The sequence below is a fragment of the Centrocercus urophasianus genome, unplaced genomic scaffold, assembly GCF_019232065.1.
Source record: "Centrocercus urophasianus isolate 14NV4802_14NV808 unplaced genomic scaffold, USGS_Curo_1.0 seq_11, whole genome shotgun sequence".
Classification (NCBI taxonomy): domain Eukaryota; kingdom Metazoa; phylum Chordata; class Aves; order Galliformes; family Phasianidae; genus Centrocercus; species Centrocercus urophasianus.
In genome coordinates, this window is record NW_024884253.1 from 24822994 (window position 1) to 24839875 (window position 16882).

Genomic DNA, 16882 nt, shown 5'->3' on the forward strand with positions numbered 1-16882 from the left:
AAAAAAAAAAAAAAAAAAAAAAAAAAAAAAAAAAAGCAAACAAAAACAGACAATCTGATAGCTTTCTCACATTTCCTCCGAAGTGTCAATTATCTTCCACAGGAACTGCAAAAATATACCAGCAAGTATTTACAAACATTAAGAAACGATGAAGACCGATGTGAAAACAAGCATTTGCATGCCAAACTGGGTCTGAGCAACAGAATATTTTCTATGAGACTCTTAATTTTACTTTTCAGGAATACAGTTGCCTATTTCCAACATCTCCTTTCCCTGGGAGGTGAGGTCTACCTGACTAAAACTTCTACATCTTTTCACTAGCAACTTGCCTTGGAAATCCCAAAACCTCCTCTGCTCCAGGTTCTCTGTCTTTATGGGAAGACCACAGCCCAGGCACAGCATTCATCTGCATTAACTTATTTTGAAAAGGCATGAGACAAGAAGGAAGGAATAGCATTTGCTTCTCCCTAACAAGTTCACTTGCACTATATACGTTACAGTGCAGTTGAACCTGAAACTGTATTTAACATCTTTTCCTTTCACTGCACTTATATTGCTTCTAATGCAAATAAACTTCTTTTTTTAAAAAGCCAAAAAGGGAAATGAAGGTGGAAAAGAGGAACAATGAACTGAAAATAAAAACCACACTGTAGAGTTTTCCTGAGGCTTCTTCTATTCCATGAGAGCACAGTTCTTACGCAGCTTCTCCATTCCCTTGCTACCTTAGAGGTGGACCCTTTAAGAACCACAAAACCAAACACAAAGAAAGGTACTGCTGAAACATCCATGCACATACATTATTTCCAAGAAGAACATCAGATTTACAGAAATCGTCCTGCACCTCCCAGACACCTAAACACAATTCCATCCATTCACTCCCAAAATTTTATCAAGTTCCAGCCACTTTCCTTGAGGGAAAAAAAGTCAAGCACCAGATTGCAAGCATATAAGCATCTAAAGTTACGTTTCCTAGGCTTAGAAAGCATACCTTTAAAAAGTGTTCTGCTTCTTTTTCTACTGTTATTTTCCATTCCTACTGCTTTCCTGGCAGCCAGACAGAGTACATTACCAGTTAGTGGCTTTGCCAGTGCACAGCAGAGCATGACTCCTTGATGGCTGCCTCCAGGAAAACCACGTTGGCTGATAAAATGATGCTCCAACACCACTGATGCTGCCACAGATAGTAGAAAAGCTTTCAGGAAGTGCAGTAGAATCCAAACTTGGACTGAGACATAATTCTCAAGTCTTGGGTAATGTTTCCATAATCACTCATAATAGGACAGCACCCAGTTAGCCTAAAAATCTGGTCAACTTTTTCTACTCAGCCTGAGCACGTATGCCCCAGTTCCAACACCATGACTATATTCTCAAGTGAATACTTAAATTTTGTGAGTTCCACTCCTCTTCCACGCAGCACTGGTTCCTCCACTAAGTATCTAATATGGGAACAAAATAGATTTAGCAAAAGAGGCACTACACAAAAAGCATCCCTTAATACAGAAAAAAATAAAAAACAACAAAACCTTCAAGAAGACCTTTCTGTCAGATAAGTGCTCTCCCTTTAAAAACTTGATAGAACACAGAGACTGGCAAACTGCAGTCTCTTCAGGATGGCAGAAATAAGAACCTGCACAGCTGCACTAATAGCTTACTTCTTGAAACACCATTCTACAACACACTAAGGTCTATTAGGCAAGCCAGATGCAAAATACTCCAGACACATGACAGGATTACTTGCAGATTTGGGATTCTGGAATAAGTTCACACAGACAGATAATACTGTTTGGGATCCTGCAGAATGAGCTGACAATAAGTTACATAACATGAGACATATGTATTCAATTAGCTGTTATTATGAAAGAAAACATGCTCCCCATTGGCCAAACATAACCCAAACCTCTGCCTTTCTCAACCTATTGGCTGTTTGTCTTGCAGATAGGGTATGCCTGGTAGCACGCTGGGATGGAGCCAGATGACAGGGATGAAATGAAATAGTCCTTTCTTCTGGAATAGATTTTAGGGCTGCAAAAGCATAACAAGATGTCCTGGTTTCAGCTGGGACAGAGATGCATTTTTTCATATTGTCTGCTGTCACAGAATCATAGAATAGCCTGGGTTGAAAAGGGCCACAATGATCATCGAGTTTCAACCCCCATGCTATACGCAGGATCACCCATGACTAGAACAGGCTGTCCAGAATCACATCCAGCCTGGTCTTGAATGCTTCAGAATGCTATGCTTTGGCTTTTGGAAAAAATAAGGTTGATAACACACCAGTTATTGTTTCAGTTGTTGCTGAGCAGTGCTGTACAGAGCCAAGGATGTTTCAGTTTTCAGCTTCTCCTACTGTCCTGCCAATGAGGGGGGCACAAGGAGCTGGGAGGGGACAGAATCAGGACAGTGGATCTAATCTGGCCAAAGGGATATGCCATGCCATATGGGATTCACACTGCGTAGAAAACTAAGCCAAAACTAAGTAGTGAGCAATTGCTTTGAGCATCACTTGTTTTATAAATACATATATTATCATTACTGTTATTTCTCTCTTCCTTTTTGATCCTAGCAAATAATTTTATCTCAACCTAAGAGTTCTACTTCCTGAACCTCCCCCCTGCCCCCCTTCACTCTCTTCTCCCTCATCCCACTGGGAAAAAGGGGAGCAAGCAAAAGGCATTGTAAGGCATTCAGCTATGTGCCAGGTCAAACCACAACACAGGCTCATAAAACCCAGAAAATTCTGGATAAGGGAAGACCAAACCAGTAAATACAGTAGAGCTAACAACATGCAGATTCTGAACTCCAACAATGCAAATTCACATATCACAAGGGAGATATTACTCCTGACCCTACAACAGGCACAGGCCAACCAAGAACATGATTAGATCAACTAAGTACATCACACATCTTCTTCCCTGAGCTGCCATAATGAAAGCAAAACTCTAAGTCATAGACTAGTCTTGTCCTGTAGTTACTGGACTCTTCTAATAGAGCACTTAGGAACTGCCAGTCCGCAGCAATCATGTCAACGCTGCAATACCAGAGGAGAGTTCAGACTTGCCCAAATATTGCTTTCATGAAAGAGCAGTGGTATGTTCTTAAAAGCAGGTGCTTCCCAATTCCAATAAGAAGAAATACCTAACTTTAACAAGACAGAAGGACACTCAGTGTGATCCTTCATCATTGTTGTACATGTAAAAAACACAGAATAAGAACATATTCCCATAAAATGCCACAACTGCTGCAAGAAGCTGACAGTGAGACTATGACAAACGCAGAAACTGCCCATTTTTCTTCTCTTGTTACAGTCACAACACAGCTGATAAGACCATGTTGCAATAGCTGATGCAGTGAAAAGCTGAGTAACAGAAGCATATCAAACAAGTAGGCATCAATATGAATCATCGTGTAACTATTCTAAGAGTCATATAAAAGCCCAAACACAAGTTCCTTCTTTTGGTGTTCACTACTTAATATACAGGAAGGAACCACGTAGTTCTTAATTGAACACATGAGATTGTGCTGATAAAACCATAATGACCACACTGCCCATTTTATTGGAGATTATGCAGAGGAAAAAAATAGAAGCTACTTTTCAAGTAATCTGAGGCATATGAGTGAGATATTGTTTGCTCTATGGGCAATGAATCATCTATTTATACAAGCTTCATCAGGCAGTTTAAATATTTATCCACTGGATTGGCAGCATACTGGTGTAACAAGTCAGGCAACCATTAATAGGTAGTTCCTATACATAAAAATCTATCATTAAGTTATTTTTTCCAAATAATATATTTAGAAATCTATTTGAAAAAAAAATGCTTTGCAAAAACCAGAAACTATTGCATCTCCTGTTTGCATAATGACTTATAAATGGTCATTTTGAATTACCTTTCTTTTGAGCCTTTTTATCCTGCATGTGCATTCATCCTTCAGGTGTATTTCTACTGGTGAGGGCTCTTCACAGCACCCTCCTCACACAAAAGCTTTTTTTATGAAATTTGGGAGACGTTCAGCTAGTTTACAAAAGGCAGAAAATTAAGAGACACCGATCTCCTGACTTCAAAAAGATACATATATTTTTTTTGTTTTAAACAAAGAAAATCAAGCAGAGGAAAATCTATTTCTTGCATATATTTGATCAAAATATTTTTATACTTCATGGAAAACAATAACTTATATAACACAAACATCTAAAATTATGCATTCTTTATTCGATTTCTAGGTGTAGAGCCACTGATGGACTTCAGATAACAAATATTACAAGAAAAACTTGTATCTCACCAAAACTGAGTTTATTTTATTGTAGAAACAAAGTGTCAGCAATCCCATGTTTTAGATTAACCCTTCTCAGAGTCACATTCAAGCCTAGCATATTGTGACTGCATTTCATTTAGTAGACATCAATTCTTAAAAATTGATTTATGGTGACTTAGCTCAGCAGTCTGTCTGTTGGCTTCTCAGCAGACAGCTAAAGCTTCAGAAGCATTAAAGTGTGAAACGAAAGGAAATTAAACCAAAGAATTGCTCTTCCTGTGTATCAACGTAACAGATTCAAATGCATGTGTTTGAGAAACTTCAGTTCCTCTTAAAATGAGTAACCTGTCCACAACAACATCACTGTAAAGATTATTAATAGGAGGCAACAGCTTTGTTACAGGGGAAAAAAAAAAACAAACAAAAAACAACAGTCCAATTAAGTAATAAAAAACAACCAGCAAGTCCTTAAAAATTTTAAGAACAATTATGTAGTTGTAGTTGTCTTTTTGGCCCCATTTATTGAATACTTTTCTCTCCCAGTATGATGACAGTGTTTTAAATCAAGTGGAATCACTGACCTGTAAGCTCTGAGCCGGGCTTTCACCAAAACTGTGCTTTCCGGAACTGCTAAAAGTTCTCTAGGAAAAAAACAATAAAAACACCATACAGAGAGATAGGCAGGAGAAGTCTGATATCTCAGCACAAACAATAACACTAGCTTCTAGCTGCTAGCTGGAGAATTATACTTTACTATAGCATGGACATCGCGCAAACCCTCCAATAGCCAAGCAGCAGTTCTCCAGTCAGCTGCCCTTCCATTCTCTCTAATACCAACTATGTGCACTCAGCATTTATTGCTCCTGGGAGGCAACGCACACAGTGGCTCTGAACACACGCACAGCAAACGGGCCGATCCCTGGAGCCATTAGGTGAGTGCCCACGCACTGCTCACCTACTGCGTGGGCTTGCTGATAAGTCTCCTGGGTGTGAGAAAATCCAGGAGTTGCCACTATCACCCAATGAGAACTCATTCATCCAGCTCAAAGGGTGGTGACACACTGGAACAGGTTGCTCAAGGAGGCTGTGGATGCCCCATCCCTGAAGGCATTCAAGGCCAGGCTGGCTCTGGGCAGCCTGGTCTGGTGTTTGGCGAACCTGCGTATAGCAGGGGTTGAAACTAGATGATCGTTGTGGTCCTTTTCAACCCAGGCCTATGATTCTATGATTCTAATTGTGCTTTGGATAGAATAGTGAGTCAACACACACACCAGGATCCGGATGCAACATTAGGAGGATCTATTGGAAATAACCCTTCAATCATAGAAGAAAGTCTGATCCAAACCATCAAGACAATTTCTTTAACAGAAATTCTGACACAGCAAGCCAGACCCAAAACAAAAATCCTTCAGAAATCTTTTGATCATTGAGCAAAGTCACCCAAACACCAGAGAAGCACCACATGGGAAGTAATGTTAAGCACCAAATGAAGAAATTCAATCAAGATTCATTCAACATCAATCAAGGGAACCATATTTTCACCTCCTGTCTAAGTAAGAGTTTCAGTAAGCCACACCACAAGTTAATGTTATTAACGTTAATAATCATAGTCCAGTTGATCCAAGAAGTAACACTGCTAGGTTTACCAGGAATTAGTGCTGACAGATGCTAACTTGGCAATGTATTATTTATGTTGGATGGCATCGTGACTTTCACTGAAAAATGAAAAGCATTCATGAGGAAGGAGACAATGTAAGTTACCTTTTCATTTTTCACTAAATAACAGGTATTTCTTAAAGGCTACCAAAGCAATGACAGCATCTACCTTACTCTAAATCAGAACAGACACAAAACTCCACCCCAGGTAATAACATTAAGCTGACCCACCCGCAAAGATGAGATTTTAAGAATTACCAAATTGATTTTGCCAATGAATTGCCAAATTACCCCACATCTACCCCCCAGAAATGGATCCTCATCACACCTATACAGTTACAAAGGCTTGCTTCCTTATAGCATTAATTCTGTTACACATAACACACACACAGAGGGAAAAAACCTCTGAGTTCTCTCTAACATCAGAACAGAAAAACAAGGACTTCTGTCCGGTTCTTGCTTCTCTGCACATCCTTCTTGCTTACTTTGTCTGCTTCTAATGAGTATCGCTAGCACAGTGTTCTGCCTGCTCTTTGAAACAAATCTCATCTCTCCCGCTATACAGGCAGGTGGATCTATAAGCATGTATAAAATGAAATAACAATACAAAATGTAAGTTAATACTTAAAAACTCAAGTGGAAAGAAACCCCACCTAGGGCTCAGCTTGACTCTAAATACTGGTGTTAAACACACTCTTTTCATACCATCGCTGGAATTTCTTTAACCTGAACTTCTGGAGCCATGAAATGCCCAAGGAAACGAATGCAGGGAGCAGTGCTGAAGGGCTGTTTTCACACTTTGAATACGTGCTTAAAGAAGAAGCGGAGAGCTCTCGTGTTTTAACGCTATCCTAGCCAATAACACGCAACGGCAAAAAGGAAAAAAACAGACAACACTGTAAGAACAGCAGCTCTGTAGGTGCAACAGATCTTGTTTGTCTTAGTTCAAGGAAAGATGACAACGTTGCCAAACTCCTCTCCGAAGCCCGGAGGCGCCGACAAAGCAGTCTTAAGAAGAGGCCCCCGGGACTCGTTCACGCGGAGCTCCCGGAGCTCGGGGTGCGGCGGGGCAGAGCCTCACCCAGGGCTGCCGCTCGCTGCTGCTCCCGCTGAGCCGCGTCCCAGCAGGAAGGCGCGCACCGCGGCCGGCCTGCACGGAGCGGGGTGCCCCGGCCCTACCCCGCCGCAAAGCACCGCCCGGACCGGAGGCGAAGCGAGTCCCAAGACGGGCAGGCTCCGGGCCCCACGCGGGCAGCACCCGATCCGGCCTCCCGCGGAACAGCCGCCGCCTCCCCTGCACTAGAGCCCGTCACTCACCTGCGGAGCCGGATCGGGGCCGGCGTAGCGCTGTGCGGACCCTCACCCCGCGGCAGCTGTGGCCACGCCCGCACCGAAAGGGGCCGCCCCGCCCCGGGGCACTGAGGAGAGCATGCGCGACTTCTTGCTGAGCGCCGGCCCTGCTCGCTCGCTGGCATCTTCTCCTCCCCCGGCGGGCGGCTCCAGGCGATGGCCTCTGTCGTGGCGGCGCTGGTGCAGCCCCTTCGCCTCCGTCCCGCCCGCCTGGTGCCGCTCCTTGGGCCGCTCCTGAGGGAGGCGGCGCGGGGCTGGCGGGGGCTCGGCGGGAGCGAGGTACCGGGCGGCGGCGGCGGCGGCTGTGCGGGCCCGCTGTGCTGGGCTGTCAGCAGCGGCGGGAGGCGGTGCAAAGGGTTGTGTCTCTGGAAGTTGGGGTCTTCGTGCTCCTTTGAAACCATAGCAAAAGAAAAGACTTAATTCGGAGTTACGGTGTTTATATCCCCGGCAGGTGCTTAAAAAAAGCCTTAGGAGGGGGGTCACTCTCGCCACGGGGTCCTTCGTGCTCTGTGAGGCTCTCAGGCTGGTCTCCGGCTCTGCTGTGGTTCATGCCAGCTTCAAAGGTAACGCGCGAGGAAGGCAGTGCTGTCAGTTTGCCTCTGTTTTTTGTTAGTGCTCTCACGTGGGTTATGCACTACACTGCTGAGAGGAGAGACGTTGTTGTTCTTCCTATGAGAAACAAGGAAGAGATACTGTCTAAATAAGAGTAAAAGGGAATAGACACGCAAAGAAATATAAGCCTAATGACTTAGGTAATGTCTAAAACACCTAGCAAGCACTTTGTTGAAAAGTCTGAATTCTCAGCCTTCAGTCATTACGATAACGGTGTTCGAGAGCACCTCAGGAAGCAAAGATAACCCACAAAGTTAGGAAGATGTGCTCTGTGGTCCAATGTCCATGTGGACGAAAACAGCTGGGAGTCAACATTTAGGGAGAGCAGAGTTAAAATGTTACGCGGAGCGCTCTCATCTAGAGTGAGTTCTGTTTTAGGAGCTTTTTCAGTTGAAAGTGGAGTTGTGTCGTTTAGTAATCTTTTATTTATTTGTTTATTCCATAATGAAAACCACGCTGCTGCAAAACGCAACAGCCATATCACAGCTGCCATGTTCAGCACGTAACTTGAAAAAAAAAACAGGATGCTTACACAAGAGAGAAATTTCTGAAGCAGGACTTGAGCTTATGTTTTCACTTAGATGTTTGATCACAAACCAAGGACAAATACCAGAGATAAGAGTACCTAAATATTCTAAGAAAATAGGCAAAGCTTTGGACTTGAAAATATCATTTTTTTTCATGTTTTACTGTTGGCAGAACAATAAGCATAGAATTTGTTGGTTGTTTTTTTTTTTCTTTTTCCTATACAGCTACATGCTTCAAAAGAATGATCAACCTGCTTCCATTTGTGTTTGTTTTTTTTTTCCTTTCCTAATTCCCTTTGTTCTCATGTTAGAATCCTGTATTATGTATTGTCTATGAAATGTTATTTCATGTACTGTATACATATATATATCAGATTATTACATTAATTCATTTACATATTTATCTTACTGCGTCACTTTGCTGCAGGGAAGTTGGACTCATTGCAGGCAGTTGGATTGGATGACCTTTCATGGTCCCTTCCAACTCAAATGATTTTGTGGTTCCATGATTATATTCAGCTTGTTGTGGAAATAGTGATCCCATGTCTCTGTTGCCAGTTTTAAAATGTTTTGTAGAAAAATGTATTTAAATGTCATAAGTACAGTGGATGCTGAGGGCATAAATAGATGCACTAAAAAGGCAGCTCTGATTTTTTTCAAAATCCTTAAGGATTTCCTCTGGAAGATCTCTGAGCAGCTTTTCGTTTTGGTTTGCTGAGTAAAAGAATGAATCCTACTCAGCCTGCAGTTGTCTTTAGCAAGACTGTGGAACCATATGAAAACCAAGAATAAAATTGTGTGTGTGTGTATATATACACATTTAAAGTGATTAGATTTAAACTCTGCATTTGCTAATGAAGGTGTTTCAGCACTCACTACTGCATTTGCTTTTCTGGTCATATTTTTCATGCTTTTTTAAACTTTCCTGCCTTTTTCACAAAGAAATTGCTTCTGCTGTCTGATGTGTTAAGAAGAACGCTATTAAGTGTTAAATCCATTAAGCACCCTAAGCTGTCTGTGTTACTGAAAGCCATTTCTTAATTCCATATATTTGGCACTGTATCTCCGCCTGGTTGTTCACTGTAAGCAGCTTATCTGAGTCTGCCGTGCAGTTGTGTACGAGGCCTAAAAAATTCATAACTTGTTCTTTGTGTTTCAGTTAAATTGTCTTGCTCTAAAACATTTTGTTTATGCCTTAATATCCTAATTACGTGTAATTTGTTCTTCTGTTTCCACGTTTTTCATCTGTTCTTAAGTGGCAGAAGTTATAGAGCAAGCAGACTACCTGTATGGGAGTGGAGAAACTGAAAAGCTCTATCGGTTGCTGGTTCAGCATAAAAATAGGTACTTGACTGCACTGAACATCTTCATGTTACTTTGACTTCTTTTTTTACTGTGTTTTTCTGTACCAGAGTCCAACTAATATTCTTATTGTGGTTTGCTGGAGAGCCTTCTTTCAACTTCTTTTTAAGTAGGAAAGCATTCTTGATTTTTTTTCCATCTGGTAGAAAAGTGAATGAAGAAATGACTTAATGATAAGATGGGAGGAAGTTCAAGTTGTGTTAGGGGAGGTTCAGTCTGGCTGTTAGGGAAAATATCTTAGAGCGGTGAGGTTTTGAAATGGGCTGCCATAGGAGGTGTTTAAGAACTGTGTGGATGTGGTACTTAGGGGCATGGCTAGGGGCAATATTGGTGGTAGGTGGATGGTTGGTAGAGATCTTTTCCAACCTTAATGATTCTGTCTGATTGTTAGCTGAATGCATTTGTGGAAACTGAGGGTTAGCCACAGTTTTTCATTCTTGCAGGGAGATTTTTTCTTTTCTTTGTTTTGTTACTTAGAAAATGCTTTAAAATATACTAGGAAAAAGTCATAATGTGTCTACACACAACTGCAATGACTAGAGTACCTAGAATTGAGGTATTGAAAACTTTTGGGAGTCATTGTTTCATTTCATGTTCATTGCTGACCAGCTGCTCCTTCTTTTAGTTTTCATTTGTCCCCTGTTAGGATTTGAGTCTGAATGAAAAAGCTCCTTACTTACACTGCCTGAGGATATAACTACGTATAATGTCAGGCTTCTATCTGCTGTTTGTTACCTTTAAGTTTCGTGCAGCCCAAATGCCAGATGATAATGCTGTCGTTGTATCACCCTCTTGAGATACATATTGAAAGACTGATTCGAGACCTTTGCTTGCTTTGTTGCCATTACTACTTAAAAATGTTGATGTTTCTGTTCATAACTAGTGAGGATGCAGAGTTGTTATGGCGGCTGGCACGAGCGTCACGAGATTTAGCTCAGCTCAGCATTACTTCTGCAGAAGAGAAAAGACAACTGGCATATGATTCCCTTGAGTATGCAAAAAGGGCACTAGAAAAGAATGAAGCAAATTCTGCAGCACACAAGGTAAGCCAAACAAAATAACGTAACTGAAATCTTGCTCTTTGATTTCTGCCAGTGGAAACCTCAAGTAATGTCATCGTTCTGTTTCAGCAAGCTTGTGTGTAATTTAACTTTTCAGTTAAAAAATGAGTGATTCTCACTATAATTCTCACTCACTTCTAAGTTTTGTATATATGTTTCTGAGATTAGAGTCCAGGCAGGATACAGGAAATGAAAGCTGGTTCAGTGTGTGCAGGATCAAACCATTTACAGTTGGTCTCCCCTGACGTAGCCTAAAAAATGTTTCACACCCCACCCTTCCAGCGTGCTGTATGTGTGTACCAGTAGTTCTGTAGAGTTCTGTTGGAGAGACTTCAGGTCTGGCTTTATTTTGGGCTGCTTCTCTCAGGTAAGTAGGTAACAAAGTATGATCAACAGTGTTAGCATCTTGGATAAGAAGAGGATGTTGATTCCATTATCCATTCAGGCTAGCAGGTTTCTTGGCACAGCTAAAACTGTTCATAACAAATACTTGCTGGGTGGTGGTGGTATCTGTCCTGTTTTTCTGTTTTTTTGTTTGTTTGTTTTTAATGTTAGTAGATATCGTGCTTTATTAAATATTTTAATTTTGTACTTTGAATTACAGTGGTATGCGATTTGTCTCAGTGATGTTGGAGATTATGAAGGAATCAAGGTTAAAATTGGAAATGCTTTTATTATCAAGGAGCACTTTGAGGTAATTTAAATGACTGCCTTAATGTGTCTAATACATGGGTTGTGTGCTAGTTAGGAATTATCTTTTGGTGAAAATTTGCAAATGTGAACTCTCCTGGTGTCAGTTTGATCTGAAGGTTATTGTGCTGGTTCAGGGTTCCAAATCAATGAGGAATAAACTTAGCTCCTGCATTAACAAGTCCCTGTGGAAGAGAGTGTTGAGACAACTGAAGTGCTGCCGACATCTCTTAGGCCTATATTAATTCTAGCTGTGCTACTGAGAAAAGGTTGTGTGGCCATCACTGTAACTGTGCATTAGGTACCAGCGAAAGAGAACGGCTGGAAAAGATGAAGAACGATGAAGGCCTGCTGACTAATTTTGTTCCACAAGAAATAAGATCAACAATCTCAGTATGTCGAGTCTCATGTGAGACTGACCTGCTAAACATAACTGCTCAGAAGTCTGTCAGTGTCTAAAGGTTTTGGAGATGAGTGGATTCACAGAGCAAACACGGTATCTTTGAAATTCTACACAAGGGTTATTGTGGCTTAATTAATAGCAGGGCAACAAGTCAGCGTGGTTTTTGTTGTTGTTGTATTTTAAGCCAGATGTGTCAAACTTTTTTTAAAAATAATTAATTTTATTTTCCTCCTGCACTAGAGAGCCTTTGAACTGAATCCGAAAGATGCAACATCAGTTCATCTTATGGGCGTTTGGTAAGTTAACATGTGGCAAAGAAAAATGCTAGAAAATACGCCAGAATATGGCAAAGAGAAGTGCTGGAATAATTCAGTGGAAACCTGTTGAATGGGAAGATTTAGTCGTGCCTGCAGCATCTGGCTGTTAACCTTACACAGCTCAGAAAGTTGAAAAATAATTGTTCATTTTAGTTCTGTGTTTTACTGTATTAAAATATCAAAAACTTATTTGCAGATGTACGTGCATCTCCACAGTGCGTGTGAGAGGTTGTGAGCTCTGCTTATTTTGTTCTGACTAGTATGAATGGAGGCAAAATTCAATGCTGAATCAATATTGAATTTCACTAATGGCTGACACTTAATACAATCTCTGTTTTGGGAAAAGCAACCAAATATGGTATACGTTCAAAATACTGTATTTTAAAAGTTACATTTAAGTAAATGCAGCTTAGGACTGCATATGCATTAACAAAAATCTTTGAAACTGTATTTACTGCTTAGTGAAATTTGTACTAAGTGTTACTGTTGCAGTGCAGCAAAGTGCAGGCAAAGGTCTAGAAGTACAGTTTTCTCTGCTAATGGCCACACTTCTGTGGAAGCAGTTCAGTTGAGTGCAGCATCTTTAATTTTTTAATGGGAGTCTCCAGACAGTGTTTCTGGTTATTTAGGTGTGGTACCTTTGGCCTCTGTCAAATGTTTTATAAGGAAGCTCAAACCAATAGATTGACAAAAGACAGGGAGCTGTTGGAGAGGATCCAGAGGAGGGCCACTGGGATGATCAGGGGACTGGAGCACCTCCCCTATGAGGACAGGCTGAGGGAGCTGGGGAGCTGGTCTTGTTCAGGCTGGAGACAAGAGGGCTGCGGGGTGACCTCATTGCAGCCTTTCAGTACCTAAAGGGAGCCTACAAACAGGAGGGGAATCAACTCTTTGAAAGGGTTGATATGTGTAGGACGAGGGGAAATGGTTTTAAGTTGAGGGAGGGGAGATTTAGGTTGGATGTCAGGGGGAAATTCTTTACCCAGAGAGTGGTGAGGTGCTGGAACAGGCTGCCCAGAGAGGTTGTGGATGCCCCATCCTTGGAGGTGTTCAAGGCCAGGTTGGATGGGGCCCTGGGCAGCCTGGTTTAGCATTAAACGTGGAGGTTGGTGGCCCTGCATGTGGCAGGGGGTTTGGAGATTCATGATCCTTGAGGTCCCTTCCAACCCAGGCCATTCTGTGATTCTGTGACAATAAATACAGCCTAAGTATTTGTAGCATAAAATAAAAGGTGGCTATGGATTCTATTAATTTATTTCTGTAGCTTTTCTAGGCTGTTTAATGTCAGTGGAAACTAATCTACAGCTCTGAAGTTTTGTGTTAGTTTACAGATCTCAGTTTTTCCATATTTCAGCACTATTTATTCTCACACGACCTAACCACTGCAGCAGCTCAAGCGTTTAGGCAGATATGTATGTTCTCAACTAAATGAGTTTTGCCATGTCAGTTTTGAGATAGGAGGTCTGCTCTGGAAAAGCACTTAAGATGTTGTAGAAAAGATGATGAGAAATATGGGGTCTGCTATTGCTTTTGGCACTGAAATAATCACATATTGTATTGCTAACTATATCCATTACTGAGTCCCAGCGCTGCTTCATCTGAAGCTGGAATTCAGTAACAGACATTCTTGAGCCATATTCTGTAGTGTATCCTGGACTGACCCTGTCTTATTCATGTTTCTGATAAGGCACACCTATTGGCAAAATGTAACTGGGATGGTGTATTCAGTGTCCTGCCCTCTCCTGACCCTCAGGCACTTCCATATTTGCAGTCATTAATTGTTCACCTCCTCCCACATGCTCTGCTTCACGCTAATAGTATAAGTATTCTTACAATCACTGTGTGAGACTAATACAAGAGAGTAGCATTGTTTAATGTGGAATCTGGAATGTTCTGTGTACATGGAATACTTAAATATTTAATTCTTTCATCATCTCTGAAATAGGTAACTGATTACCTTTGTTAATCAGTAGGTAGGAAAACAGGGCAGAATGGCCAAGCCTAGAACACAGCCGTTTTCCTCTCATTATTTTCATACTTATCAACCACAGTCTGTCAGGCTGCAGAACATTTGTAGCCAATGTTGGAGTGAGTTGCGCTCATTATTGCAAATATTTTAGAGCAATATGAAATATGCATTAATTGCTAAAATACTACAAGATGAAAGGCTGTCTGGTGGTTAATAACTGTCTCCAGCTTCATGTACTCAGAACTCCCAGTAGAAGATGCACCAAAACATCTAGCAGCAATTTCAAACACTTGGAGTTGGTTTGGGCAGTTGTAAGAACTTGTGCTGTGACTGAGGTTGTTGTGGCTCTTGGCAGCAGCTGGTTATGACATCCAATATATGAGCATTGATTCCAAACAGAGGAGTAATGTGAAGGTTATATACAAATGTTTCCTTCTGCTCCAGGTGTTACTCCTTTGCTGAATTGCCATGGTATCAACGAAAGATAGCTGCAATGCTATTTGCAACACCTCCGACTTCCACGTATGAAGAGGTACAGTAGGAAAATGTTTTGTGTTATTCTTCACCCCACAAAGCTGTTGATGTATTTTTACTGATTTCCTTGACAGAACTGGCCTCTTAGAAGTTCTTAGAATAGCAAGCAATGCCAATTATTTTCTAAACAAAACTGTTCTGATGGAGTAAATATGGACTTGTGAGTTTGCAGCTATCATTAGTAAAGTGAGAGCAAAACAGGAGAGCGAGGTATGTTTAAAAATCCAGTGAGCCTGGAATTTTTTCAACTGTGTCTCATAGAACAGTGAAAAATGATTTTGTGAGGTTTCTGCAGCAGAGAGTAGCAAGCTATATGGAACCTCTTTACTATGACGATCTGCAGATAGCTCTATGCTAGGTTAGTGCAGATGATTATAGAATCGTGTTATACCTTGGATTTATCTGATAGGAGTATTAGAGTTCTTCCCTTTATTTTAAATGCAAAACATTTATTTTAACATTGATTTATTATTATCCACTAATGAATACCTTTTTCTCATTCACTGGTACCATAATGTCTGTTTTTCAGAGAGGTTGAAGTATTTTTGGTGGTCTTTGCTGTGAAAATTTCTGCTGTCAGACACCCTGAATCTTACTGTGCAGAGGTCTGTGTTCTGGGGTGTCTAACACAGTATGCATCTTATTTGTGTGCACAGATGTAGCGGCTTGAAAACTAGACTGGTCACAGAAAAGCTTCCTGTAGCTGCTGTACTCTTTGTGTTCTGTTGGAACAAAAAAATCCCTGGCGCACAGTCTGTTGTTGTTGTCAGTTGAGGGGGGTGAGGAGTTGCTAGAAAGTAATTGCAGAAGACTGCTTGAAAAACAGAAAGTTATTGAAGAGCTGATTGGAGAGAAAAAAAAAGAAAAAGAGAGAACTTTGTAATGGAATATCAAGCCTTTGAGTTTTGCTGAAAATCACCTTCAGAAGAATACGGTGTCAGCCAGGATTTCTGTAGAACTTTGCTAATCCCAACTTTGAGTTCTGCAGCAGTTAAAGTCACTGAAGAAATAAAATCTTGTCCCAAATTCTGTGGGTGAGCCATGCTGGTAAGACTGGTACAGTTCAGTACAAAAACTGCTTTGTAGATACATTGCCATTGTAAGGTGTGTGGCAGTACTTTCTCTCCAGCTGGTGGCATTAGAAGGAGATAAGAATGGAGTGAAGGTTCTGAGGAGTGGGATGGAAAGCTAGCTGAAAAACGTGTGCACATTTCATAATGGTTTACTCTCTTCAGGTAGGATGATACTGGATGATGATTTGCAGGAATTGGTTCTTCCCAAAGAGTTTGTCGATATTAATGACAAGATCTTGTTTCAGTTATTAAGTTTATACTTGACAGCTAGCTTGGAGGGATTGTAGATGCACTGGAAGGTAGAAATAAAAATGATCTTGACAAGTTGAAGACTGGAAATAGACAATCAGAATTCTTAAGCACAAGTAGAAGGTGCTGTACTTAAACAAGAATGACAGTGGCGGGGAAAGCTGGATAAGTAGTGCTGTTGAGAAGAGGTTCAATCTGACTGTACACCAAATGAGTGTCATGCTGAATTCCTGCAGATGAGATGATGGATGGGACAAACAGATGTCCTTCCTCACCTATGTTGAGCACGTGCAATGATTTGGTTTGACTGCTGTATTCACCTCAGTGTGCCCGGTATTAAAGACAGCCTTATCTTTTGCAGGCCCTTCGTTACTTCCACATGGCGGAGGAAGGTAATCCTTGTCGTTTTTTGCAGATACGATATTCACTTTTGTTGCAAGTTACATTGTATCTTGAAGAATGTGCAACTGTAGCAGCACAATGCTGTCACTGCAGGGTTGCTTGTCACGCTCCCTGGTGGTCTAGTGGTTAGGATTCGGCGCTCTCACCGCCGCGGCCCGGGTTCGATTCCCGGTCAGGGAAAGCTTTATTTTTCAGTCGGCCTCCGCCGCTAGAACGGTGTTCCGGGCAGAGGGCGGCTGCGCGCGATGTCAGCCCGCGGGCCGGGAACGGCGGTGGTTCTTAAGTCAGCGCTTAACGTGCGCAGTTCTGGGCGCCCCTCAGTGTCAGAAACGGCCCCGCAGTGGAAAGAGTCCAGCAGGGGGCCGCCGGGCCGCCGAGATGCCTTAGGAACTCAAGCACAAGGAAAGGCTTGGAGGGAGGGAG

General features: G+C 41.7%; 2 protein-coding genes and 1 non-coding gene across 7 annotated transcripts in view; 2 read left to right on the forward strand and 1 right to left on the reverse strand.

The window, feature by feature from the left end:
- CPNE3 (copine 3) overlaps positions 1-7314 on the reverse strand; it is a 27278-nt gene extending 19964 nt beyond the window's left edge. The window contains exons 1-5 of one of the 5 annotated variants that reach the window (XM_042836707.1): positions 7228-7242; positions 6616-6761; positions 5901-5969; positions 4836-4895; positions 3889-4013 (exon numbers count right to left, since the gene is read on the reverse strand). The gene's annotated coding sequence lies outside the window, so the exon portion shown is untranslated. Of the gene's footprint in view, positions 1-3888; positions 4014-4835; positions 4896-5900; positions 5970-6615; positions 6762-7227 lie in introns of all 5 variants that reach the window. The other 4 variants (XM_042836732.1, XM_042836699.1, XM_042836723.1 and 1 more) reach the window with 4 other exon arrangements.
- An 87-nt stretch (positions 7315-7401) lies between these two features.
- RMDN1 (regulator of microtubule dynamics 1) overlaps positions 7402-16882 on the forward strand; it is a 12893-nt gene continuing 3412 nt past the window's right edge. The window contains exons 1-8 of the mRNA XM_042836743.1: positions 7402-7539; positions 7712-7823; positions 9656-9743; positions 10645-10804; positions 11427-11516; positions 12156-12211; positions 14646-14733; positions 16419-16449. Of these exons, the coding sequence (XP_042692677.1) occupies positions 7417-7539; positions 7712-7823; positions 9656-9743; positions 10645-10804; positions 11427-11516; positions 12156-12211; positions 14646-14733; positions 16419-16449 (748 nt within the window). The 5' untranslated portion in view covers positions 7402-7416. The remainder of the gene's footprint in view (positions 7540-7711; positions 7824-9655; positions 9744-10644; positions 10805-11426; positions 11517-12155; positions 12212-14645; positions 14734-16418; positions 16450-16882) is intronic.
- Positions 16568-16639, forward strand: TRNAE-CUC. Its single transcript has one exon. It is a non-coding gene; the product is annotated as a tRNA-Glu (tRNA).